Here is a 26,798-nt window from a genome sequence, read left to right on the forward strand (position 1 = left end):
ACGTTAGTAAACATTCTGATACTTTTTGGGGGAAATGGGTCATGTCTATTTGGCCAGAGTCCATACTGAGTTTGCATTGTTTAATGAGATTAATTAATGACTCTATTATTTTTCAAAAATCTATTACTCACATCCAGATCTTTGATAGAACATATATAATACATGCTTTTCCTCTAGTACCCCTTTCACACCGCACCTCGGACCCGGGTTACTGCAAGGGTCGGTGACCTGTTGACCCGGGTCGAGGTGCAGTGTGAAAGAGTGTGAGTCAACCAACCCAGCAATTCAACCTGAGTTTTTAATCTGAAAGCGCTGGATCTGGGTCAGACCTGGGATCCAGATCCTGATTCCGATCTCACTATACGATGCGAAAGGGGTATACAGTAGGTGTTGCAGCCAAGATGAAACTTGTTGTGTTAAGCATAGAAATCATCATCTCTTCTGTATTCCCGCTCTGTCAATAGGGCCTCACTATAATGCATGAGGATACTGGCCTCTATATATATAAGCCTCTAAATAAGAACAAAATCCCCAAAAGTGGAGTAGCAATATTGTACCGATTTATTGAGAGATGAAAGACAAAATGAGCAATACTGTTTTTTGGGAAGAAACAAGCAGATATTTTTGGGAAGAAACAAGCAGATAAATGGAGAAATCTAGCAGACAATGCTGGGGGTGACTCCTTTGTTAGATCTTGCAGGTGTGGAAGGTGCAGGCACTGAGCAGATCTGTGTATAAGATAAAACAACAGTGAGGGATAAGGCCATGATGTCTCTGTCAGCATAAAATTAATAACATGTTAGTAGCAGTTTTTTTAAACAGAATTTTACATTACTTCACCTTCAACCTTGCTGGTCCATTGCAAAAGATACTCATTTCCCTGGGTGATTCTATATACAGACACACCATAGTAACAGGTGACGCAAGTGCTTCTGTCATCTGGGGCAAAGCTGGGGCAAAGCCTAGGCTTAGTGCCACCCTGATTTTTGCACTGATTGTGCCGCCCGAGCAGACCCAGCTGATGCTCGCTCCCCCAAGCGGCAGCGGGGTCTGCCTTACAGTAGCTACACCACTGGTATATAGTAGTCATCCTAAGATGCTTGAGTACGGACATCAACATTGTAAATACTGACATTTTTGAAGGGTGATTGCAAAAGCCATGTTTAGTAACATTATACTAGAGTGCCAGCATCTGCTAAATTTACTATTTGGTTCTGGGGTGTCTTCTAGTATAAATGGACCCTGCAGACTCTATTGGCTCAAGGTATTGACTCTATTACTCAAAGGTAAGTATCATTGCCCGTACTATACTACCTAAGTAAGAAAAACACTTTTTGTTTTCCCCAGCCCCGTGAATGACACCAGTAACACTATAAATCCTATATAGTAGCAGAATTCAGAGATCTTAATTACAAATATTTGCACAAATGCTACACCCTGCACCTAAATATAGCGCTAGTGATCCCCAATACACAGAGAAGCCTTGACGATTGCTTGGGGGCTTATTCCTACATTTGCGCAAATATATGTAACCAAGATCTCTGAACTCTGTCACTGTTCTGTTACTTTTATTGTTGAAAGAAGGTAGTTGTTAAAAAAGCATCACTACGTTGATTCTATAAAGTGAAGCAGCCTATTTTTGCATTAGATGCTATAGCTGAATTGGCTCCAGTTTTCAAATTGATGAAATATTATAAAATGTATTTATTTTTTCCGATGGCTGTGACTGGGAGTAACGTCCCATTGGAAGAGCTACCCACCAGTCACCAGCAGTACAGGCAGTCCCATTGGGAGGAGTGTCTTCCCTTTGGAACTGCCAGTCAGGGCTGTGGTTAGCAGAGAGCTGGCTTCCCACAGGAAGCCACTCCCTACCTGATGGTCAACCCTAGCTGGCTCCTATGGGCATTAGCCAATGCAGACCTTAGAAGCAGTGGGGTTGCACATGCAAAATGACACAGATATTACAGATATTGATACTGAAGTTTGAATGTGACCAGCCTTAAAAACACAAAAAATAGGTTCAGCACTGGGATGAGAAAAGCCTTGATGGCAACTTAGCCAGTGCCAGTGTAAGCCCGAAGCATGGCGAGTGCAGCTTCGCCACGCTTCGGGCTTAGTGACTCGCTGCGCTCGCCACACTTTATAACATCAATTCCACGCCGACGTGGATAGTGGGGGTATGAACAGGTCGGGAGAACACGTACCGCGTCCGCTCGCCATGCTTCGGGCTGGCGTGGATAGTGGAGGTGTTTCAGGAACAAATTCACACCTGTCATGTCTGGCAGGTAAAAATGGTCAATGGTTCCCACACAATGTAATAAGCGCTGAGTACGCTAACTGCGTGAAGCTGACTGACTACGCTAACTGTGTAAGCTCCGGCTGGCCGCGAATGGGCGGGAACACAACACTGATACTGACAGGGACGCCTGACTGACTATGCTCACTACGTAAGCTCCGGCTGGCCGCGAATGGGCGGGAACACAACACTGATATTGACAGGGACGCCTGACTGACTACGCTCACTATGTAAGCTCCGGCTAGCCGCGAACGGGCGGGAACACTACACTGATATTGACAGGGACGCTGCCGACGCTGGCCACGGGAACACTACGCAGATTCTAGCAAGGACGCTACACTAACTAAGTAACTGCCGCTGTTAAACTACACAAGTACCCACTTTTTTTTTTTTTTTGCAATTCAAGCAGTCTGGTTTAACCCCTTCCTGACAGAGCTAGTTTTTGCGTTCCTGACAGAGCCATTTTTTTCAAATCTGACATGTCTCACTTAAGTGGGGATAACTTTTTTTTGCTTTTACTTATCCCAGTGATTTTGAGATTGTTTTTTCGTGACACATTGTACTTCAAATTAGTGGTAAATTTGGGTCGATACAGTCTGTGTTTTTTTGTGAAAAATACCAAAATGTCGTGAAAAAATGGAAAATTTAGCGATTTTCAAAATGTTAAATTTTCTGCTTGTGAGACAAATAATCATACCACTCAAAATAGTTAATAACTAACATAGACCATATGTCTACTTTATGTTTCCATCATTATTTCAACTTCCTTTTAATTTTTTTGGACACTAGGAGGCTTACAATATGAATAGCAAATTCTCAAATTTTCAAGAAAATTTCAAACACTGATTTTTTTAGGGACCAGTTCAGTTCTGATGTGACTTTGAGGGACTTGTATGTGAGACACCCCCATAAATGATGCCATTTCAAAAACTGCACCCCTCACAGTATTCAAAACAGCATTTTGGAAGTTTGTTAACCCTTTAGGTGTTTCACAGGAATTAAAACAAAGTGTAGGTGAAATTTCAAAATTTCATTTTTTTTGCAGAGTTTCAATTTTAATACATTTTTCTAACGAATACAGTAGATTTTACTAGAGAAATGTGACTAAAAATTGATTCCCCCAATTCTTTTGTTTTCAAAAATATCCTATATGTGGCCCTAGTGTGCACGGTGACCAAACCACAGGCTTCATAATAGAAGGAGCACCTACTTGATTTTGGAGCCTCCTTTTTATGAGATTATTTTTTAGGCACCATGTAGGTTTCTAGGCACCATAAGATGCTAAAAGTTAGGAACCCCCCCACAAGTGACCCCATTTTGCAAACTACACCCCTCAGGGAATTCATCTAGGGGTATAGTGTACATTTCAAACCCCCAGGGGTTTCACCAATTGTGGTACAACTGGGCAGTGAAAATAAAAAAAAATAATTTTTCATTTTCACAGCTCAGTTGTATCAAAATTGGTGAAACCCCTGGGGGTTTGAAATGTACACTATACCCCTTGATGAATTCCCTGAAGGGTGTAGTTTGCAAAATGGGGTGACTTGTGGGGGGGTTCCACTGTATTGGTGCAACATAGCACCCACCATTCATTCCACCAAAATCTGTGCTGCAAAATCCAAAAATCACTCCTTCCCTTCTGAGTCCTGCCATGCACCCAACTGGTATTTTTTGGTCACATGTGAGGCATTGCCGTACTCGGGAGAAATTGGGGCACAGATTTTGGGGTGCTTTGTATCCTTCATTCCTTGTGAAAATGAAAAATTTTGAGCCAGATCTGCATTTTTGTGTAAAAAAATGTAATTTTTTACAGAAAAATGCAGTTCTGGCTCAAAATTTTTCATTTTCACAAGGAATGAAGGATACAAAGCACCCCAAAATCTGTGCCCCAATTTCTCCCGAGTACGGCAATGCCTCACATGTGACCAAAAAATACCAGTTGGGTGCATGGCAGGACTCAGAAGGGAAGGAGTGATTTTTGGTGGTGGAATGAATGGTGGGTGCTATGTCGCATTAGCAAGACCCCCGAAGCACCAATACAGTGGAACCCCCCCACAAGTGACCCCATTTTGGTCCACAGCTTTGGGAGGGGGGCTGGCGCTGCGGCTGGTGGGGGGTTGGGAGGGGTGCTGGCGCTGCGGCAGCCGGGTGGGTGGGAGGGAGGGGGGGCTGCCGGGTGGGATGGGGGGGCTGGCGATCGGTGGTGATCGGTGCTGTACTTAACAGCACCGATCACCACCGATCACTGTGTTACCGAGCGGCTTAGCCGCCGGTAACACAGAAAACGCTGCAATTGGCTGTTCACATTTGAACAGCCAATCGCAGCGATCGCCGACCGGGGCTCAGGGACAGCAGACATCTCCAAACTGTCACCGCGTCTATGGACGCGGTGACAGTTTAAAACCATGACGTATATATACGTCTTCGGTCGGGAAGTACCTCCCGACCATGACGTATATATACGTCTTCGGTCGGGAATATCTATCTGTATATATATATATATATATATATATATATATATATATATATATATATATATATATGTATATGTACACACATATATATATATATATATATATATATATATATGTGTGTATATACACACATATATATATATATATGTGTGTGTGTGTATACACACATACACACACACATATATATATATATGTGTGTGTGTGTATATACATATATATATATATATATATATATATATATATATATATATATATATATATATATATATATATAATCATTTCATTTCATTTCATTTTTTTCCCTAGTGCTGCTGCTGCTGCTGGCGGGGGGAGGGAGGGAGGGGGGAGGCAGCGCTGCGGCGCATACAGAGGGAGGAGAGCGGCTGCCGGGTGCCGGGTAAGCACACAGTGCTGCCGGGTGGGAGGGAGGGGGTGTCCGCGGATCGGTGGTGATCGGTGCTGTACCGATCACCACCGTTTTCTGTGTTACCGAGCGGCATAGCCGCCGGTAACACAGAAATAGCTGTGATTGGCTGTTCACATTTGAACAGCCAATCACAGCGATCGCCGACCGGGGGGGGCATCCCTGCCCCCCCCGGGCGGCGAGGGGGGATGTCTGCTGTCAGGGACAGCAGACATCTCCAAACTGTCACCGCGTCTATAGACGCGGTGACAGTTTTAACCCATGACGTACATTTATGCCATGTGTCGGGAAGTACTTCCCGACCATGACGTAAATGTACGTCAAATGTCGGGAAGGGGTTAAATGTTTAAATTAATTAATACATTTTTTTTAATTCAAAACTGGTCTACATTGAATGTTGAATGATGGTAATGTTCTTATTTTAAAATGGCTCCCCATTGGATCTGCTACTTGTGCTAGGGCTGACTAGACATTGGAAATGAAAGGGTTAAAGGGTTCTCTTGCAAACGTAAGCAGATTATATTGATATGTGACTATAACTATCTTTAAACACAAAATATTGGTACTTGTTTCCTAGCACGGCCACATATCTTGGCCATCGGGGGTAATTTGAGTGGCCTGCGACGCGACCGACGCGATGCCCCCGATTTTTCCATTGAAATGCATTGAAAACAGTGAAAAATCGGGTCGGTCGCGTCGTGTGCAGCTAAAAATGCTTAAATGGTCCAGACGCGATGCCCCCGATTTCCCCATAGGGAACAATGTTAAATGCCTCAATTTACCCGCGATGACCACGATTTCCCATAGGAAACAATGTTAAATGGATCAATTTACCCAAATCAGCATAGGAACAATAGTAAATGGGCCAAAAAGACCCCTGAACATTGAAATGTCCCCCCAAAAGTAGTTGACGCCACCCCGCCATCAACGTGAACCCGAAGCGTGGCGAGCGCAGCGAGCCCGCGAGGGGCGGCGGTACGCGTCCTCCGACCTTTTCATGCCCTACTATCCACTAGGGCGTGGAGTGAGAATAGAATAGTGTGGCGAGCGCAGCGAGCCACCGAGCCCGAAGCGTGGCGAGGGGACGCGGATACCTTCACAGGTAAACGCGTCCCTTCGCGGGCTTCCCAGGTGTCCGCTCGCCACGCTTCGGGCTCGGTGGCTCGCTGCGCTCGCCACACTATTCTATTCTCACTCCACGCCCTAGTGGATAGTAGGGCATGAAAAGGTCGGAGGACGCGTACCGCCGCCCCTCGCGGGCTCGCTGCGCTCGCCACGCTTCGGGTTCACGTTGATGGCGGGGTGGCATCAATAACTTTTGGGGGGACATTTCAATGTTCAGGGGTGTTTTGGGGCCATTTACCATTGTTCCCTATGATAATTTGGCTAAATTGAGCCATTTCACATTGTTTCCTATGGGAAATCGTGGTCATCGCGGGTAAATTGAGGCATTTAACATTGTTCTCTATGGGGAAATCGCGGGCATCGCGTCTGGCCATCGCACCCGATTTTTTTAGCGGCCGCGATGCCCGCGATGGCCCCGATTTTACCCCCGATGAGCGCGATTCTGATCGGTGTGGCCGTGCTAGGAAACAAGTACCAAAATATTTTTTGGATAAAATCAAACTTAAGAGGAATACAGAAGTTGTATTGTAACTTAATATATTATTGGTGTTGAACCAGAAGAGTCTGAGCAGGTTCCAATTACCCTAATTGAATTGTGTTCAAAAAATAAAATAAAACAACAAGACGAAAATAAAATAAATACAATAAAGAAAAAAACAAACAAGACAAGAATTCACATTATACTGGAAACACAGTTCGCGAGGGGAAAAGATTTCACCTGCACCTCTGAAGAATATAAAGAATCAGACAGGTTCATTACCTGATTGTGAACACTGATTAATAGAATCTAAAGCATCAACGTATTCCTTTCCCAAGTAGTCTCTCATGGTAAAACCTGTAGTTGCACGCAGGCACTGTGTGGAATCCTTGAAGAGCTGATCTGCACGGCCTTCTGAAGTGAACATTTGCCACTGGGCACTTCTTTCCTTACCTCTTCCAAACAGGGCCTACAATAGAAGAAACAATGGAATGTTATCTCTTCTCTACTTTACAGCTGGAAAATATGAGGCAGCAGGTGAGGGTCCCTCATGAGCATTGATCTTACCTGCTGTTCTTCAAGAATCTTTAAAACTGCCGACCTCTTTTCTGAAGTAGTTACAACAGCATGAGCTGGGACCTGGGCAAGGTGGCAGCTTTTGTACTCAGTGACAGGTTTGCGAGAGCCGTCTAGACACAATAACTCGAACTGGTCCAAACTCGCACCTTTTGCCCAATCAGGAGTATTTGAACCTAGAGGGGAGGGGGAGAAGGCTTCAATAACTCTTAGATTCTGTTACACATTTAACTTGCTTCACATGTTAGCAGTTGTGGCTCGTACCTCATTGGGGGAGGAGGGCTGTCTCTGGCGGCAGCGGGGGTACCGCGATTAAGGCACCCCTCCCCCTTTCAATGCCAATGCTGCCTCCTCTCCTCCCGTCCCTTGCACCCGTGCTTTGATGACAGGCGCCAGGACTGGCACATGCGCAGTGCAAACATCTGTACTGCGCATGCGGCTAGCTTCTATGGGTTGCTTGGGCAACAGCCCATAGAAGCAATCTTGGTCCCGGCACCTGTACAATACAAATGACAGGCACCGGGTCCAACGTGTGCGCAGTACCGATATAGGTACTGCGCATGCCCAATCCCCGTTTTTACACGGGAGCCCACACAAAGGCATCCCAGAGGGAGGGAACACCTCCCAATGGGACTGCCTTTGTGACTGGCAGGTCGGACTTCCAATTGGAAGTCAGTGCCAGTCACAGTGAAGACTGCATCTGGCTTCACTACAGTGGCGGATTTTACCTGGGTGGGCTGCAGCCCTGCAGCCCATAGGTAAAACCGCCATTGCATGTTAGTTAAAACACACAATATTAAGGTAATATCGTCTCCTCCCGGAAATGCAAATCTGCCAACTGTATCTCATACATGACCCATGTCAGGAGGGACACAATGCTCTGCTTCTGGACTTCCTCCTTAATGTATGATTGCCATCACCTGTGTTGAACAGGTTCATTGAAAGAAGGGTGTTTCACCACAGGTGTAATCACACATTAAGGCCCTTATTCAGATCTGATTGGAGTGCAAATTTGTTCTCAAAATGGGTAAAACCATGTGCACTGCAGGTGGGGCAGATGTAACATGTGCAGAGAGAGTTAATTTTGGGCGGGTGTGTTGAAACTGAAATCTAAATTGCAGTGTAAAAATAAAGCAGCCAGTATTTACCCTGCATAGAAACAAAATAACTCACCCAAATCTAACTATCTCTATACATGTTACGGTACTTGTGGAGTATCACGGCTCCCATCGTATGGCATCGTATGCCATATGTAGTGGCATACGATGGCATACGATGCGATGCAATGTTTTACCGATTTTTGAGCATTTTTGCTCAAAAATCGTATGCCTTTGCATGGCATCGTATGCCATATGTAGTGGCAAACGATGGCATACGATGCGATACGATGTTTTACCGATTTTTGAGCATTTTAGCTCAGAAATCGTATGCGATCGCATCGGATGCCATACGATGGCATCCGATGCGATGCGATGGCACCCGATTTTGCACTGAAATGCATCAGAATGCATTGAAATGTGTATTAAAGTAGTGAAATGCCCCCAAATGCCATTTTTCATAGTGCACCCCCCCCACTATCAACATCAACCCGAAGCGTGGCAAGCGCAGCGAGCCTGCGAGGGGCGGCGGTACGCGTCCTACGACCTTTTCATACCCCCACTATCCACGTTGGCGTGGAGTTGAGAATAGAATAGTGTGGCGAGCGCAGCGAGCCACCGAGCCCGAAGCGTGGCGAGCGGACGCGGATACCTGTGAAGCCCGCGAGGGGACGCGTATAGCTGTGAAGGTATCCGCGTCCCCGCGCGGGGCTCGCTGCGCTCGCCACGCTTCGGGCTCGGTGGCTCGCTGCGCTCGCCACACTATTCTGTTCTCAACTCCACGCCGACGTGGATAGTGGGGGTATGAAAAGGTCGTAGGACGCGTACCGCCGCCCCTCGCGGGCTCGCTGCGCTCGCCACGCTTCGGGTTCACGTTGATAGTGGGGGAGGTGCACTATGAAAAATGGCATTTGGGAGCATTTCACAAGTTTAATACACATTTCAATGCATTCTGATGCATTTCAGTGCAAAATCGGGTGCGATCGCATCGCATCGCATGCGATTTGATCGCATGCGATGCGATGCGATTTTAGCATACAATCAGCATACGATGAAGGTCGTGGGAGCCGTGATACTCCACAAGTACCCATGTTACATCTGCCCCACCTGCAGTGCACATGGTTTTGCCCATTTTGAGAACAAATTTGTACTCCGATCAAATCTGAATAAGGGCCTAAAGGTGGCCATACATCAGAAAGACCGGTATTACAATCATGATTGTGTCCAATTACCCTTCAACTCCCGGCAGTCCTTGGTGGTTTTTGCACACACAATCTGTCATAAAATACGTCATACAATCCAGCTGCTGCATGATTGTATGATTGGAGCTTCATTTAAATAGGGGGCTGGCCTACTAGGATCAAAAGGATAGGAGTACCAAAAATCCTTTTATTTTTTTATTTTTTGGTACTTGTGTGTATTATCACGGTACTTGTGTATTCTCTCTGACTTAGAGATATATTCCAAAAGCTGGGACTCTCCCCTTTCTGTCGACACTAGCGACTTGTCTCTATCATGCCCAGAACCAGAGATATCAGCCTTCCAGCAGCCGGTCCCTGCTCCAGCTCCAAAAGTCTGGTGTACAGTTTTATATTTTTGTCAATCAATTGCTCTGGCTCCTGATCTCTGATCCCCAAGTTCCCAGCACCTCCTGAAAGTTGGGACTCTAGGTTTTTATACTATTGAAGGCTAAGACATCTATTTCCAGATAATGGCGATATCTGCAGTCAAACAAGCTGCCCTTCCACAGGAAAATGTCAAATATTAAGTTCACTCCATAGTCCAACCCTCCCCTGCATATAAAACACCCCTTTCCTCCCTGGAAGTCATTTACAAGGGACCCATCATTCAGCTCAGTGCTCCCCCTTTCTCTTTCCCACCACCTGTGCAGTAAAGGAGCAATTAGCAGAAGTTACTGGTCCAGGTCCTACATGTTGAATGGAAGATAGAGCACCCCCTGCCACCCGTGGGACATCAAAGCTGCTGCTGATAGCACCCCCCTCCCCTAGGAGGGAAGAATGGGTAAGGGCCCCAGTGCATTGCTTTGCCCAGGGGCCCACACTTCGATCTCACAGTGTTGCTGATTCTTCAGGCATGAGATTGAAATCGACTCTAGACTGAATCGAATGCAGCAGTGAACAAATTAGATTTCCACTGGATAGCTTTCCAAGACTTTTTTTCTATTCCATTTCCACATTCGATGTGCATTTGATTTCAATTCGATTTCGGTTTTTTTTCACATATCTCACTGTGTGTACTCACTAATTAGTCAATGTTTCCAGCACAACTACCCTCCTTCATGTTTTCCTCTAAACCACTCCCCTTCCTCCCCCCCCTAAAAAAAATTATTTGTTAAAGAGTACTTTTTGGAATAGTTCTTTTATGATTTACTTTTGCTATTTAAATCATGGTTTATAAAAAATTAGCATACTTCGAATACATAGTTTTAGAAAAATCAACAAAGCAGAAGAACACAAAAATGAGTTTACTCATTAAAGTCAAAATTGTCTCCTATCATGAAGGGGTTAATATTAAAAATATGATTAACAATATAATTTACCTACATCAGTGGTTCCCAAACTGTGTGCCATGGTCAATGCAATTGGCAAAACCAGGGTTTGTGGCTTCCAATCATAAAATATGTGGACAACCAGAAGCAAATGCAGTCCCTCACCACATAACTGATTATAAGGATAACATATAAACAGTACTCAATAAAAAACTTTTGGCCTCGAGGGTGTCAGGAAAAACTTTTTGAAACTCAAGGGTGCCGTGATTTGAAAAAGTTTGAGAACCACTGACCTACATGATGTTTGCATGGATTAATTATCTTTCCTTCGTAGAGAATACTTTTCAGAAAACTTTACTCACCTTTGAAGATCTCAGGTACAGTTGTGTGCTTTACAAACGCGACATCGCCTTTCTCTAGGAGGCACCTGAGACAGTAAAAGAGACGTCATTTATCAAGTCTTCATCTTTACATTCATCATATACTAAGGTATTTTACACTATTATTAACTGCACCATGTTTGTAACTGTTCTGTACCCTGCAAACCATCGGATGATTTCGCTCTCGCAGATCTAAGACACCAGAGCGGTGTTTTAGATCTGCGAGCGACTGCAAAATCGTTTGATGGTTGGCGACCATAGAATGATATTGCCCCTGCACACAAGACTGCGAATGGATGTTTATGCTAAACATCCATTCGCATACACGCAGGGAAATCAGCGTGTGAGGTGGAGGGGTGGGCGTTCATGCAGGCCCGCATTTAAATCATTTGCTAAGCTGTGTCAACCAGAATAACCTTCCTTGTCCCCTGACTCTCCCGGCTACAGAAAGTGATGTGTCCCCTCCGCGCTACTCTGTGCTCCCCAGCCGGCGGGTTCTCTGTCAATCACGGTGCCGCCTGCCGAACAGAGAGCCGAGTCTAAAACACAGAGAGGAAGCTGATCGGAGCTCCCCCTATGTGTCCTAGACTTGGCTCTCTGCTTGGCAGGTGGCGCAATGACTGACTGAGGATGGGAGCAGCCGGCTGGGGAACACAGCGCAGTGCAGAGGGGATGTGCTATGCTGGTGTGGAGGAGGGAGGTCGTAAAGGAGCAGCAGTGGGCACTGGCAGCCTCAAAAATATGGTATGTGAAATGGTTTAAGGGGGACAGGGCTGACACTGGAGGGGAAGGGGGACAGGGCTGACACTGGGGGGGGGGGGGGTGGACAGGGCTGACTCTAGAGGGGAAGGGGGACGCTACTCCTGTGGGCATTGTGTGTAGAAGCAGCGATACTCCTGTGGGCATTATTAGTCCTTTTATGTGACCACACCCGTTCACAGTGAACATACGCTCCTACATTTTTGGCACGCGCCTCTGGCATGCACTTTTGCTTTTTAAATATGGGGGGGTCAATTGACTTTCTGACACAGGGCACCAAAATGTCTAGTTAGGGCACTGGGTGCCATAGCATAAGGCGCAGGGCACTGGAGGTAGCACCATCACATCTCTACGTCACCTGGATGTGGCTTACAGGGTGCCTTGAACCCAGCCAGTAGGGCTATTGTAGAGCCACCCAAAAGATGCTGCAGCAGACACCCTGCAGCCTGTGGAGCTGCTCAGATTGTAGGACACTCTGGGCAGAGATCTAGTTCCCAGAGCCAGTGGCATTGCCCTCTAGGCGTAACATACTCATGTCACAAGTCTAGGGGCAGGGGCGGCATGGAGCTGGGCAAAATACCTCTTCAGATTAATTAGGAAGGCTGCTTACTGGAGGAGCTGTCTCGGCAGGGGCACATGATAAATAGCCCCAAAGAAGTAACATTACATTCTTATTATTTTCTGTACCATTCCATTTCTCCTTTATAGCTAAATAAGTTTTTACTGATTATACAGATGGAGCCGCACTTACCTAGCGACCTGTCTTGGTGTGCCATTTGCCGAGATGGTGGTGCGTCTCACATGCACGCATGTCCCATTAGCTACGGTGAGTGATACGCCGAGATGGGATGCTGGTGCGCTCCATCTGTATATGATTATCCTGTATGCTGCCTCCTTATAGCTCTCACTGGGGGAGATTTTACAAGGCTTGGGAAGATACAGTATAAAGTGGATGGAGATAAGGGTCCTGATTCAGACCTGATAGCTGCTGAGCGAATTTGCGCAGTAGCCAATTATCGATGAACTGTGCATGCGTATGGGCCGCAATGCGCGCGTGCGACACCTGCTAGTGAAGGAATCCTGCTACTTTTTTCCTTCGTTAACAGTTGACAAAGTCATTAACAGGAAGCATTACTTTGGGGTGCTAACCTGCTGTTTAATGGGAGTGCTAAGAAAAACGCAGGCAAGCCACAAAAACGCTAGGCGTGGCCATGCATTTTAGGGGAGAATGTGTGACACCAGCTCCAGGCCGGATATGCCTGTATTCATTGAAGCTTCCGAGTAAGTCCAGGGCTACGCAGCATTGTGATGAATGGTGCCCAGTGGAAAAATCATTAGATGGTGATCAGCTTGTGACGAGATTCAGACAATTTTGATTGGCTGTGAATTCTTCGCTAGCGAGTGCATTAATTCACACAGCGGGATTTCACTATAGTGGGCGGCATCCACCTGATCACTGGCGACTGCCGATTCGCTCAGCAGCTCCAACCAGTGAACTCCTAACTCATATTTCAACCGCAGCCTGTAGCATGACAAAAGCTGATTGGTTAGTCTCTTTCCAATAAATCGCCCCCTCTATAATATGTACTATAGCAGTCATTTACATTCCTTGTCCTTGTAATTCCCAACCTTGATTATTGTTAGTATTTTTTTTTTATGCGGACGCAGACACCATTATGGTCAGGGCTATTTTTTAGCAGGCTCCAGCAGGAACTGAGGCCCTTATTCTAGTTCACTCTTTCTGACAAAATATTTCTTAGATATTTTGTCAGAAAGAATGAACTAGAATAAGGGCCTCAGTTCCTGCTGGAGCCTGCTGAAAAATAGCCCTGGTTATGGTCAATGTAAGGGTACGTTCCCTAACCTGAGAACAGAATTTTGTAGCCCAACTCCATGACATTCAACCAACAATGTCAATACTCTGAGTCCATATTCCATTACCTGATCGCTCCTGTGTAACCATAATATGACTCTTTATTATTTGCAGAGCATTTAGTGTTGTCCAGTTTAACCTGTGGGTCACCGACACAAAGTTTGCAGAGGTTAGAATTCACGTCAGCTCCCGGGGCACAGCTCGCTTTGAAGAATGTTGCTGCCAAAATAGATAAAGATGAGTAAATATATTGTTCATATACTGCACTGTATACTCATATAATTATGCCGTATCACCTATACACTATTCTACAACACCTTTGAGGCTGATGCTGGCCATGCTTCTCTCTGTTTAGTGTAAATTGATCTACGCATCACCATGAAACATCCTCATCCATATGTTAGGACTAATTCAGACCTGTTCGCTATGCTGCGTATGTTTGCAGCCTTGCGAACAGGTAAACGTCACCCGGCTGAATGCCCATCCCCCCCCTTGCTAGCATGCGATGTACGCTAACACATCCTTTTGCTTGTGGCTGAACGGCCACAAAACCATTCAGTGGTCGCTCACCATCAAATGATGTTTCTGCTGCTTGTAGAGAAGTCAGTCTGTGTTAATTTACACACTGTTCTCCGAAATCGAGTCATGAGACGTCAGCCACACACCCCAAGCAGGCATCGACACGCCTGTGTTAGCAGTGGGGCCCCCAGTGTTTTTATGGAGACACCATAAAACCCTGGGCATTTCCCTGCTGATGGCCCCTGCTCGCCCCCTTCCTGCCCCTCCTGGAGCAAACAGCCCAGCGAGTGTGAAACTCGGCAAAGCCGTCTGCTCCCTGTGTTTGGGCATACGTATGTTTGCACATGGGCAAACCGCGAACATCGGGGATGGGGATGAATTTGTCCCAGATTAAGGCAGAATCACTCTCTAATAGACAAAACCATGTTCACTGCAGGTGGGGCTGATGTAACATGTGCAGAGAGAATTAGATTTGGGTGGGGGGTGTACTTCAAACTGATATCTGTATTACAGCGTAAAAATAAAGCAGCCAGTATTTACCCTGCACAGAAACAATAAAACACCCAAATCGAACTCTCTCTGCACAGGTTACATCAGCCCCACCTGCAGTGCACATGGGTTTGTCCATTAGAGAGTGATTGTGCCTTTCCGAGTGAATCAGAATAACCCCCAAGGTTCCTGGATTGACCGAGGCACTGGACTCTTTGTAACCATCCCCCAAACCAACACCTCCCCGCAGGACTCTCCTGACTACAATACACATACTGAATTTGGCACATCTACTGTATACTTGGAAGAACTACTGTACATATTTTTGGTGATTTTAGGAAGAAGGGGGTAATTTTAGCAGACAAATAGCATTTTACTGAAAACTCACCCATATCACAAGTGCCAGTTTTTTTATGAATTAAACCAACGGGAACAATCCAGCCAGCAGTGCGCCCTACGGCCGTATGACATGACTTCTTGTCTTTCAGGTTGTTCCATGAGATGTCTTTGTCACTTTTCTTTGCCACGACAACAGCATAATATGAGCCTTGATTACATATAGAAGAGGGAAAATATAATTCCTACATAATTTTCAATAGTATTTATTAACAGGGACTTCTAGACATAAAATAATTTGTTGAGTTTAATATAAAATTAATATATATAAAAAACTAGAACTGTTTTGTGGTACTACATGGTATCTAGACAGATATAATATTCTAGCATGCCAATGTTTTATTTAAATAGAAAATGTCTTTATAACCAGACCAGAGGTGGAAGTAGACATGTGGGTCCAAAGCCGGCACTGCCCAATTGTATAAACCGCACATAATCACATGGGACTATGATATTATTTACTCTCTTGCCCATAACATCAATTACTGTATTTTGTTGTGCAGAATGCTCTGTGTGTCTTCTCTAGTGCAGGGTCCCTGTAGAATTTCTTACCTACTGTCCTGGCCGATAATTGCTCCGTTGCATGATAATCGGCCATTGAATACAAACATGTACTAGGCCCTAGGTGCCAGACTAAAAGCCATCTAGTCCTTGCCTTTTACATTTTACACAAAGCAAGGTGGAAATTATGGGCTGGATTCAGACCTTATGTAGGACCGGCGCCACCGCTAGGCAGCTTAAGGCATTTGTCTATTGGCGCTGGCCACTGGGGAGAGGAGCAGGAGCCAGGAACGATGCAGACGCTCACATGTGAATAGCCCGAGCCCAGCAGTCGACACCCTCCTGCAGGACAAAGTTTACTATATCTGGGGACTGATGGAGGGGAGCTACGGCAATCACACCAGGACCTAGCCAATGCCGGCTGTGGAGGAGGCTGTGAGGCAAGGTGGAGTACGGGAGATAGCGGGGACTGGTACAGGGAAGGCGGCTCGCGGGCAGCTGAAGGAAAGAGAAATCATTCGATGGTCACCAACCATAACAATCCTATTATTATTGGTTGAATTGTTATTCTTTTAATACTAGATTATCGTTATATACTGTAGTAATCAATATTTGCATATTACTTATTGGTGAGAATAAGTGTGATGAACATCTAGACAAGACTTAGATGATAATTATATGACAGCCTTTGATTCCATGCAATAATCATACATAACCGATGAGTATATAGAACACATGTTGTCTGTACCTGGAGTATCTGATCTATCTCTTTTGCACTCTTCAGCTGTCAAAAATAGAAAAAAAGAAAATGAAATGAAATGAAAATGTAACATAGATTCAAAGTTGATCGCAAAAGCCAAATCTTTCTCAAATGGACAAAAACATGTTGCACTGCAGGTGGGGCAGATGTAAACAATCCCCTGGTGCTAAGTAAAGCAGATGTCTACAAAATATTAAGAACAGAAATAAATAAAGATCAGCTGTTCCAAATAGGGGTCTTGGCTGGTTTCCCTTTTAAAACACAAATAAACATGAGCAACACTATTTTTAAATATAGCTCATCTATAAATGAGTAATAGATAATATGGCAGAAGTCATCTATCTAATAGTTATTATGGCAGAATACATTTATCTAATAATTAATATGGCAGAATGCATTTACAGTACCTTGAGTTAAACACAAAATGAATAAAGACACATAAAAGTTTATAGTGTCTCTATGAAAAAAAGAAATAAAATAAAACAGAGCAGCATGTTCCATCCAGAGCTACCCTTTGCTTTCAGTGCTGGTGTCTGGACTTCCAGGTTTATGACCCTGGAGCCTATCTGCCTGCGCATGTGCAGATGGACATAGTGGCTGTGGGGGATGCTGGGAAGGATCTGATTGGACCCCTCTTAGCTAGGAATGTAGAAAGCCTTTAAAAGCTGGTATTACCCTATTTCCCTCTATGTCACCCATAGTCTAGGGCTTAGTACATTTGAAAGTAAAAAAACAAAACAGAGATTCTTTAGTACAGGTCGGGTCTCCCTTATCTATGTATTCCAAAAAATGCAATATTCCTAAAACCATTTTTTTTTTAGGGGGGGGGGTTACCTCGTCCCCTGATGTCCACGGTGCAGGCGCGCAATGCACCCCTGGGACCGGAGATGCCGCTCTATAGGATCCTGGTGGACTCCGGGGGACACCGTGGACATTGGGTGACCATCGGGGCACCACCAGGGGACCAGGTAAGTGTGGGGGAAAAAATATTCCAAAATCCGGAAAAATCCCTTAACCAAAATGCTCGTGGTCCCAGGCATTTCGGATAAAGGATACACAACCTGTACAACCAACCCTATAGTTGATGTAAAAGATACACCTCAAACCAGTGACATTTGTAAATGAGGTCTGCAGTGCCACATTTGGGTACACATGCCCCTTACTCAGGGGCAGATCGGGGACTGAAAGTCACTCTGGAAAATGTAGTATCCTGACATGGGCAGCACCAGAGGCACACATAGGAGAATGTGCGTTTCATTAATGCTATTTGTGTGTGGTAAGAGAACACTCAGGAGAATGTGCGTTTCATTAATGCTAGTTGTGTGTGGTAAGAGACCACTCAGGAGAATGTGCGTTTCATTAATGCTATTTGTGTGTGGTAAGAGAACACTCAGGAGAACATACGTTTCCTTAATGCTAGTTGTGTGTGGTAAGAGAACACTCAGGAGAATGTGCATTTCTATCATTTTAGTTTCATGTGGTAAGAGAACACTCTGGAGAACGTGCATTTCATTTAGGGTGGCCAATCCCGGGATCCCGGGATTTGGCCCCAAAATGTCTGGAATTTCAATCCAATCCCGGGATTTTGGGATTACACTGTGCATGCACAGTCTAAAGCCCCTGTACCTCCTGCCATGTTGATATTGCTGATGCTGCCATCCACCTCGAGGCACTGGACCCGCAGTACTGCTGCTCTCTGTGGGGCTGCCGCCAATCCCGGGAATCCCAGGATTGATCATTTTTCAATCCTGGGATTGAAAAAGTCCCCCTGGATTGGCATCCCAAGTTTCATTAATGCTAGTTGTGTGTGGTCAGAGGATAACGTGTGTTTCTTTACTGCTAGTTGTGTGTGGTAAAAGAACACACAGGAGAATGTGCATTTCTTTGCTGTTAGTTGTGTGTGGTAAGAGAACACTCAGGAGAACATGCGTTTCTTTACTGCTAGTTGTGTGTGGTAAGAGAACACTCAGGAGAACGTGCGTTTCTTTACTGCTCGTTGTGTGTGGTAAGAGAACACTCAGGAGAACATGCGTTTCTTTACTGCTGGTTGTGTGTGGTTAGAGAACACACAGGAGAACATGCGTTTCTTTACTGCTAGTTGTGTGTGGTTAGAGAACTCAGGAGAACGTGCGTTTCTTTACTGCTGGTTGTGTGTGGTTAGAGAACACACAGGAGAACGTGCATTTCTTTGCTGTTAGTTGTGTGTGGTAAGAGAACACTCAGGAGAACATGCGATTCTTTACTGCTAGTTGTGTGTGGTAAGAGAACACTCAGGAGAACGTGCGTTTCTTTACTGCTAGTTGTGTGTGGTAAGAGAACACTCAGGAGAACGTGCGTTTCTTTACTGCTGGTTGTGTGTGGTAAGAGAACACTCAGGAGAACATGCGTTTCTTTACTGCTGGTTGTGTGTGGTAAGAGAACACTCAGGAGAACATGCGTTTCTTTACTGCTGGTTGTGTGTGGTTAGAGAAAACACAAGAGAACATGCGTTTCTTTACTGCTAGTTGTGTGTGGTTAGAGAACTCAGGAGAACGTGCGTTTCTTTACTGCTGGTTGTGTGTGGTTAGAGAACACACAGGAGAACGTGCATTTCTTTACTGCTATTTGTGTGTGGTTAGAGAACACACAGGAGAACGTGCATTTCTTTACTGCTATTTGTGTGTGGTTAGAGAACACACAGGAGAACGTGCGCTTCTTTACTGCTAGTTGTGTGTGGTTAGAGAACACACAAGAGAACATGCATTTCTTTACTGCTAGTTGTGTGGTAAGAGAACTCAGGAGAACGTGCGTTTCTTTACTGCTGGTTGTGTGTGGTAAGAGAACACTCAGGAGAACGTGCGTTTCTTTACTGCTGGTTGTGTGTGGTAAGAGAACACTCAGGAGAACATGCGTTTCTTTACTGCTGGTTGTGTGTGGTTAGAGAACACACAGGAGGACGTGCGTTTCTCTACTGCTAGTTGTGTGTGGTAAGAGAACTCAGGAGAACATGCGTTTCTACTGTATATAAAAGCAATGGCTAAGAAACAGGATAATGATAGAGATAGAGATAAAGATGAGTGTACTTGGTATTAGCCCATCTCCTCATCTACTCTGCTGCAGAAAGGACAAAAGATGCTGCATGCTAAAGTTGTATCTGTTTATGTTTTGAGGATCGATTTTTATTATTTTTTGATAATTAATATGTGCATATGTAATTAAGCGGTATAATTTGCTTTCACCTGCCTGCATCTGCTCCCAAGGAAACAAGGTCTTACCATCATAAATCTCCCCCATTGCTGGGACCAGTCCGCACTCTCCTGCTGTATACAGGTATCCTCCGTCCAGTGTGACTGCATCAGCTTCACCTTTCTGCAGAAACAAAACAGGCAACAGTCATTTCTCCAAGCATGAAATACAATGAGTAAATAGTCATTTGACTTCCATAAGTTTAGTGACTTCCATGTTGTAGTTTTTCACCTTATCCATCCCAGTGTACGGACATAACCATGAGTATATACAGTAAGTGAGGACAGGTGCACCACAATGCTCAGCATACCCATAAATGCTCCTGGCTGGGGAAATATCAGTACCATGTTATCTGCTGTTGCACGCTGTTAACCCTGTGTTGATCTATACCTGATTTCACGGGTTAAGGAACCAATCCCTAATTAAGTTGATCTGCCATATGTACTGCCCTCCACCATACACAGCTGCCCCCTACCACCATTGTAGGATATGCCAATAATAGATATTTTCCTCATTGATCATGCTTATATTATATTAGTATATTTAAAAAAAATACATCTACTGTATTATTAGCAGTGCCTACGCATCATTGCTGTTTATCACACCAAATGTTAACAAAATCGCCTTGCTTTTATCTTCTGGTTGGGTGCAAGTGTATCTTGGTGTGTGGTTGTATGATGTACACCTGCTACAGCAGAATAGATAGGCCCATCTTGCAATGCCTTCTTCATATAGATGTAATACACTATTCTATGTGCAGGTTGCCTGCATCTTAATGATAATCTATCATCATCAACAACTCTAAAACATGCAAAAAGGTACAAAATGTATGTCTCACAGCAAAAATATTTAACACACATTTTACATATTTATTCTGTAACAATTTTGTAGCAAAATATATTTAATGTGGAGCTTTCTGAGCTTTTGGAGGTTTCTGACATAACGATCTGGATAATGGTGCAATGTGAAAGTACCAAACCTTATATCTGGGGTCAAGCAACCTAGCAATTCGACCTGGGTTATAAGAGGGGTTAAACCCAGGTCAACCCCTGTATAATGGGTCTAGTGTGAAAGCACTGGAGCCGGGTCAGATCAGGGAACGTGATTCGCAATTCCCGGTTCCGACTCGGCTTTTGCAATTTGAAAGGGGTATAAGAATTTCTAACTTACCAAAATCTTTGTAATACATTCTTCTGCAAGAGATGCTTCAACGCATTCAATGGCTCCATTACTGAAAATACTCCAGTCATCGCATTTCCTTTTCTCCTCATTGCTTTGTGTGCACCAGCGTATCTTGTCATCTGACTGAGGTTCCGTTGCTATGCCACAAATTGAAAAATAAATGTAAAATGTGTACAGCCCAATAGTACATCCACCATTGTGTTCCCTAATTGGTGGCCGTTTTTGCCGATGTGCAGACTTTCCGACTGTCGGAATCTATTTCAACAATTGGAAAAACTGAACCAACACTGAATAGGCTGAATATGAGATCTATCTTTTCTTGTTGAAAACGGACAATATTTCCTGGTGGAAATATTGGCCAGCATGAATACCCCCCCCCCCCCCCACCCCACCCCATAAAGGTATATTTACTAAGCACTTTGTTCATTCAAGTTTGCAAATACGGCTGTATTTTTCATCTTGGTAATTTTCTAAACACAAAACTAGGCAGTGTTTGCTCAAATAGAACTGAAAAACATGGTAGAACAGACATTTACAAACATATCCAACAAGCACATTTACCAAGGTTTGTTTCTGCAGTTGTGAATCAGACCACTTTTCAAATTCACCTTTTGGGCAGCGTGTTTGGAGAAGCACGCATGGATCACTCAGATCCATCCAGTTTATTTTCATGTAAAGGCTAATTAAAGAGTTTTACAGTACATTTTATTAAAACCAAACATGGAATCCCCCCTCCTAAGCCTAACTAGCCCCGGGCACTTTGAACCAGTCTTGGTTCTAAAAATTAAGGAGGGGTGTGTGTGTGTGTGTGTGTGTGTGTATGGGGGGTGGGGGAAATATGTGAGCTCCCCCTGTATTTAGCACCGGCTCTTGAACTGGTCCCGTTTCTAAAAACATAGGGCAAAAAGGACGTTAGGGTCCCTGGTATTTTACTAGCCAAGGAGGTAATGCCACAGCCAGGGGCCCATATTTATACTGGTCCCTGTGGCCATAGCATTACCCCTAACAAGTTAGGCCTGGCTGGGATTCCGTGGGTGCCCTGCAATAAAGGTGCCCTCCCTCCAGGGAATCAAAGGGCCAGGGCTGAAACCCGGGGCTATGCCCACCACCCCAGAAAGGGATGAGGGCCCTTCATGGGAGAAAACAATAAATTTGGATTTGGACATATTGAATTTCTTAAAGCATTGGGACATCCAAGAGGATATATCAGATACATTTAGTGACACAAGTTAGATTAAAGGGAAAGGTATGGTATAAAACCTAATTGTGTCAATAGCCTAAAGGTGGAAGTGGACAAAGAATGATCTAATGAGACTTTCTGTTGTGGAGGTTTAATGGAGAAGAGATGGGCATAAGAACAGACCCTTGGTTACATCGAATGGGGGATGGAGTAAGAGGAATATACAGAGTGAGGTAAGAGGTCAGGACACAGTCATAGACCTAATTAGTGGAGAGTGAGAGTGATCCCCAGTGTCAAAGGCAGCAGACAGATCACAGAAAATGAGTAGGGAGATGTTATCATTGGACTTGGTAGTCAGAAAATCATTTACTGTACATACATCCTGTTTTGACATGCAATGACTTTTATGTTCATGGATTTATATGTTCCTTATGGCATAAAGGAACTTATGGCGCTTTATATGTAAACTTTGCAGCACTGCTGATTATCGGAGGCCACGCATGCACATGGTATGCTGTAAGAATGCGCTAGCCATCTGTACGAATGGAACAGCAAAGGCTAGCCTTCTCTGTCTGTACGCACGGTGATTGGAAAGAGAGTACCCCAGAAAACGCCATTGGGAGGGAGGGCCAATGACGTCATCAGAGGGCTCCTTCTCCCCATGGCCTTCGCAGCACAAGAAAGTCCAGAGTTACTCGTCGCTTGGATCGAATGGATTACCCCGCCTGTGTTCATGGCTGCGTACACTTTTGCAGCCATGCACATGAGCAGGATATCACTTGTGCAGTGCGCCTACTATCCGGAGTCGGACCTACAGTAGTACTCCGCTCAGTAGGTGGAGTTACTCTAAATGACTCTTCTGCATCCTAACACATGCATGCATAAAGTGCACTTTATCTCAAGGTCCTCACAGGGGTGATTATTGTCATTTTTTGCAAATTTTAATACTGTTTTTTATTTGTGTTTTATCTGTATTCATTTATTCATGTTTAATTATATTAAAACGACTATTTGCTGAATGTAATACCTAATTGGTCGGTCATCCATTTACTAGCTAGCGCTCCACCAACCGTTCTTTTTCTTCCACTCCAACTATATAGGGGCCTTACCACCCCCAGGTGTGAGCAGCTTGGAAAGCCATACTCATCTCTTTAAGCACCCTACATAAGCATAGCCATCTAGGTGGCCAGGCTTATATACTTTTTTCTTCTCTGACTTGAAGGAGCACCCAAAACCGCTGGCAGCAGAGCCGGCCTTAGGCATAGGCAAACTAGGCAATTGCCTAGGGCATTTGGAATGCCTAGGGGCATCAGCAGCTTCTGCTGATTAAAATGATATGCAGCATGCCTATATTCTGTGTGTGAGTGAGGCTGTATCTGCATATGAAATAGTGTATTCATGGAAATCACTGTAACATAGCATTCCATATGCAGGTACAGCCACAGTCGCACACAGAATATAGGCATGCCACATATCATTTTAATCATCAGAATCTCCTTGTGTGTTGGTCATAACAATGCAAATAAGATGAATTTTCAGCAAAAAAGGCACCCAACGTTAGCAGAACTGGCCAGGAGCTGCATGGACTATTGAGGCAAGATGTATGAGGACACATATGTATCCAAGCAGAGGCAGAGGTCACAGTGTTCGCGGCTGTGTGAGTGCTGTCTGCGGGTGGGTTGGTTGTGGAATAGTGTTTGGCATATGTGTAAGGGGCATTATGTGTGTCATGGATAAATGCATTAATAATGTGCGACATATGTGTAACAGGCATTATGTGTGTCATTTGTATAAGGGCATTAATAATGTGCAACATGTGTAATGGGCATCATGTGTGTCATGTGTATAAGGGCATTAATAATGTGCAACATATGTGTAAGGGGCATTATGTGTGTCATTATGTGTATGAAGGGCATTAATAAAGGTTGGCATAATGTGTAAGGGGCATTATGGTTATAAGGACATTAATAATGTGTCATGTGTACGGGGCATTACTGTGTAGTATTATCAGGGGTGCCGAGAGAAAGGGGTAGGGGGTACAAACTACCCAGGCCAAAGTCTGATGGAAGGGCCCAGTGGGGGCCCGGGCCCCCTCCCCTTAAGTGACAGCAGCAGCTGCAGCTCTTCTCCTCTGCCCAGCACACACTGCTTTGTGCTGGGTTGCAGTGTGGCCATGGAGGTGCTTAAAATACAATATTTTCTCAGGATTTTTTTCTAAGGGTATAATGTGAATAATGTGAGGAGTAATGTACATAAGGTAAAGTGGTACTACTGTGTGATGTAACGTGAATAAGGGACACCATCGCATGATATAATGTGAATAAAGTTGCACTACTGTGTGGCATAATTTGAATTGGGGGTACTATTGGGTGGCCAGGCCCCTTCCCAGCAAGAACACACTCCAGTTTGGGCTGCGCACCGAATGTGTGCACTGTTTCTATTTAAATATTGCGGGTAGGAGCACCAAAATGATGACTGCTATGATGAGGGTTGATTGTGCTGGGAAAGGGGAGCAGGGACAGAGGCGGAACTAGTGGCGGTGCTAGGGGGCACCAGCCAAAATCTTGCCTAGGGCATCATTTAGGCTAGGGCCGGCTCTGGCTGGCAGCATGAAGTCAGCCACACTGGCGGGCAATGAGGATGGAACCTGTGGGTGGGCGTGGATCTGGTGGTCTGGCGGCAATAGTAGTCAGCAGTCAGTGCATGAATTGTACAACTGAACAGCAGGAGGCACGGCGCCCTGCACAATTGCACTGCTAGTAACGCCTCTTGGCAGTGGCGGATTCAGGGGGGGGGGCACCCGGGCATGTGCCCCCCCTGTCATTTCATTTTGTAGCTGAGGACCAGGGCTTTCCAACGAGCCCAGCCTCGTGTCTCTAGCCCCCGGGGAACCGGAGATATCGCCTGGCAAAGCTGTAACGTTTTTTCCCCATAGGATAATATGGGACCCGTCAATTCCGACCCCCACCCAGTTTCGACAGCTCCCAGTTCCCGCTCTGGCATCAGAGAAGCTTGTGCTTGATCTCATTCGATTCCAAATCGCTGGGCCTTCAATATGATACCAGGCTGGTCCATATCGGTCAATCGGTTCCAGAGATATTGCATGTAAACCAATTTTTTTTTTTATGTCATTTCATGGCTGTTCATGTTCTTTGAGGGCAGATTACTCTGGAACCAAACGTTCCAGTTTCACTGGACCAAAATCATTCAAAGCCCACTCAAAAGTTCTTCAATATGATACTTGTCTCATGTAAATGGGTCAGTTGGTTCCAAAGATATAGCCGGTTAAATGAGATAACTGGTTTAAAGGGGGGGGGGGGGAGGTGTGGTTTTCTCTCCCCCTCACACCAGAAAATGCAGGGACTAGGCTGGTGTAAAAGGGGCCAAACTGGGAATGCATTTTCTGGTGTGAAAGGGGTATTATTTCAAATAGCCGGTACCTGCAGTGCTCTGAATACAGCCAGGCTCTGCCACTGTCAGTGGCTATCACTTCTGGTGGCGGCTGTCCCCCATTTACCGCGAGCATGTATTCCCCCTTGGCAATGAACATGTAATCCCACATGGCAACGAGCATGGAACCTCTGGCAATGAGCATGGAACCCTTGGCAATGAGCATGTAGATAAGCATCACTTATGTAGCATAATTTTTAATAGGCATTATGGTGCTTGGCATAATACATAATGGACATAATGGCGTGTAACTTAACGTGTAATGGCCATTATGGTGTAAATGTTTAATGCATGCCTTTGATGGACAATGTCCCTGTTTATGAAGTGTATTGTGAATTTTGGCTTAATCTGTGTGGCATTATGTGAATTCTGGCTCAATCCATGTGGCATTATGTGAATTTTGGCTCAATATATGTGGCATTATGTGAATTTTGGCTCAATCCGTGTGGCATTATGTGAATTTTGTCTCACTCCATGTGGCATTATGTGAATTTTGGCTCAATCCATGTTGCATTATGTGAATTTTGGCTCAATCCATGTGGCATTATGTGAATTTTGGCTCAATTCGTGTGGCAGTATGTGAATTTTGGCTCAATCCATGTGGCATTATGGAATTTTGTCTCAATCCGTGTGTTATTATGTAAATTTTGGCTCAATCCGTGTGGCATTATGTGAATTTTGTCTCAATCTGTGTGGCATTATGTGAATTTTGTCTCAATCTGTGTGGCATTATGTGAATTTTGGCTAAATCCGTGTGTTATTATGTAAATTTTGGCTTAATCCGTGTGGCATTATGTGAATTTTGACACAATCCATGTGGCATTATTTGAAATTTGGCTCAATCCATGTGGAATTATGTGAATTTAGTTTCATTTCATTTGGCATCATGTGTAAGGGGGAAGTATAAAGGGGTCTAGTATTTTGTTGCATAATGTGTAGAAGTTGTATATGGTGTTGTAGACTACACTCAAGGACACACCTCTGTTGAGTGACCACACCCCTTTTCCGGAGAGCGCCTTCGGCGCGCGTACAACTACATCCTTCGCTTTTGTCGCCATGGTGGGCCTGCATACTTTAAATGCCAGGGCCTATTTTTAATCCCACT

At 44.8% G+C, this 26,798-nt stretch overlaps 1 protein-coding gene across 1 annotated transcript in view; it reads right to left on the minus strand.

Moving 5' to 3' along the window:
• Positions 1–538: 538 nt before the first annotated feature.
• The window catches only part of LOC146064651 (serotransferrin-B-like), a 60,261-nt gene continuing 34,001 nt past the window's right edge, over positions 539–26,798 (minus strand). Inside the window, exons 9-17 of the mRNA XM_083178409.1 lie at positions 21,052–21,200; positions 19,911–20,004; positions 16,645–16,680; positions 15,388–15,546; positions 14,060–14,210; positions 11,342–11,406; positions 7,365–7,549; positions 7,080–7,266; positions 539–728 (exon numbers count right to left, since the gene is read on the minus strand). Coding sequence (XP_083034535.1) covers positions 688–728; positions 7,080–7,266; positions 7,365–7,549; positions 11,342–11,406; positions 14,060–14,210; positions 15,388–15,546; positions 16,645–16,680; positions 19,911–20,004; positions 21,052–21,200 — 1,067 coding nt within the window. The 3' untranslated portion in view covers positions 539–687. The remainder of the gene's footprint in view (positions 729–7,079; positions 7,267–7,364; positions 7,550–11,341; positions 11,407–14,059; positions 14,211–15,387; positions 15,547–16,644; positions 16,681–19,910; positions 20,005–21,051; positions 21,201–26,798) is intronic.

The sequence above is a fragment of the Crinia signifera genome, chromosome 3, assembly GCF_055691185.1.
Source record: "Crinia signifera chromosome 3, ASM5569118v1, whole genome shotgun sequence".
NCBI lineage: Eukaryota > Metazoa > Chordata > Amphibia > Anura > Myobatrachidae > Crinia > Crinia signifera.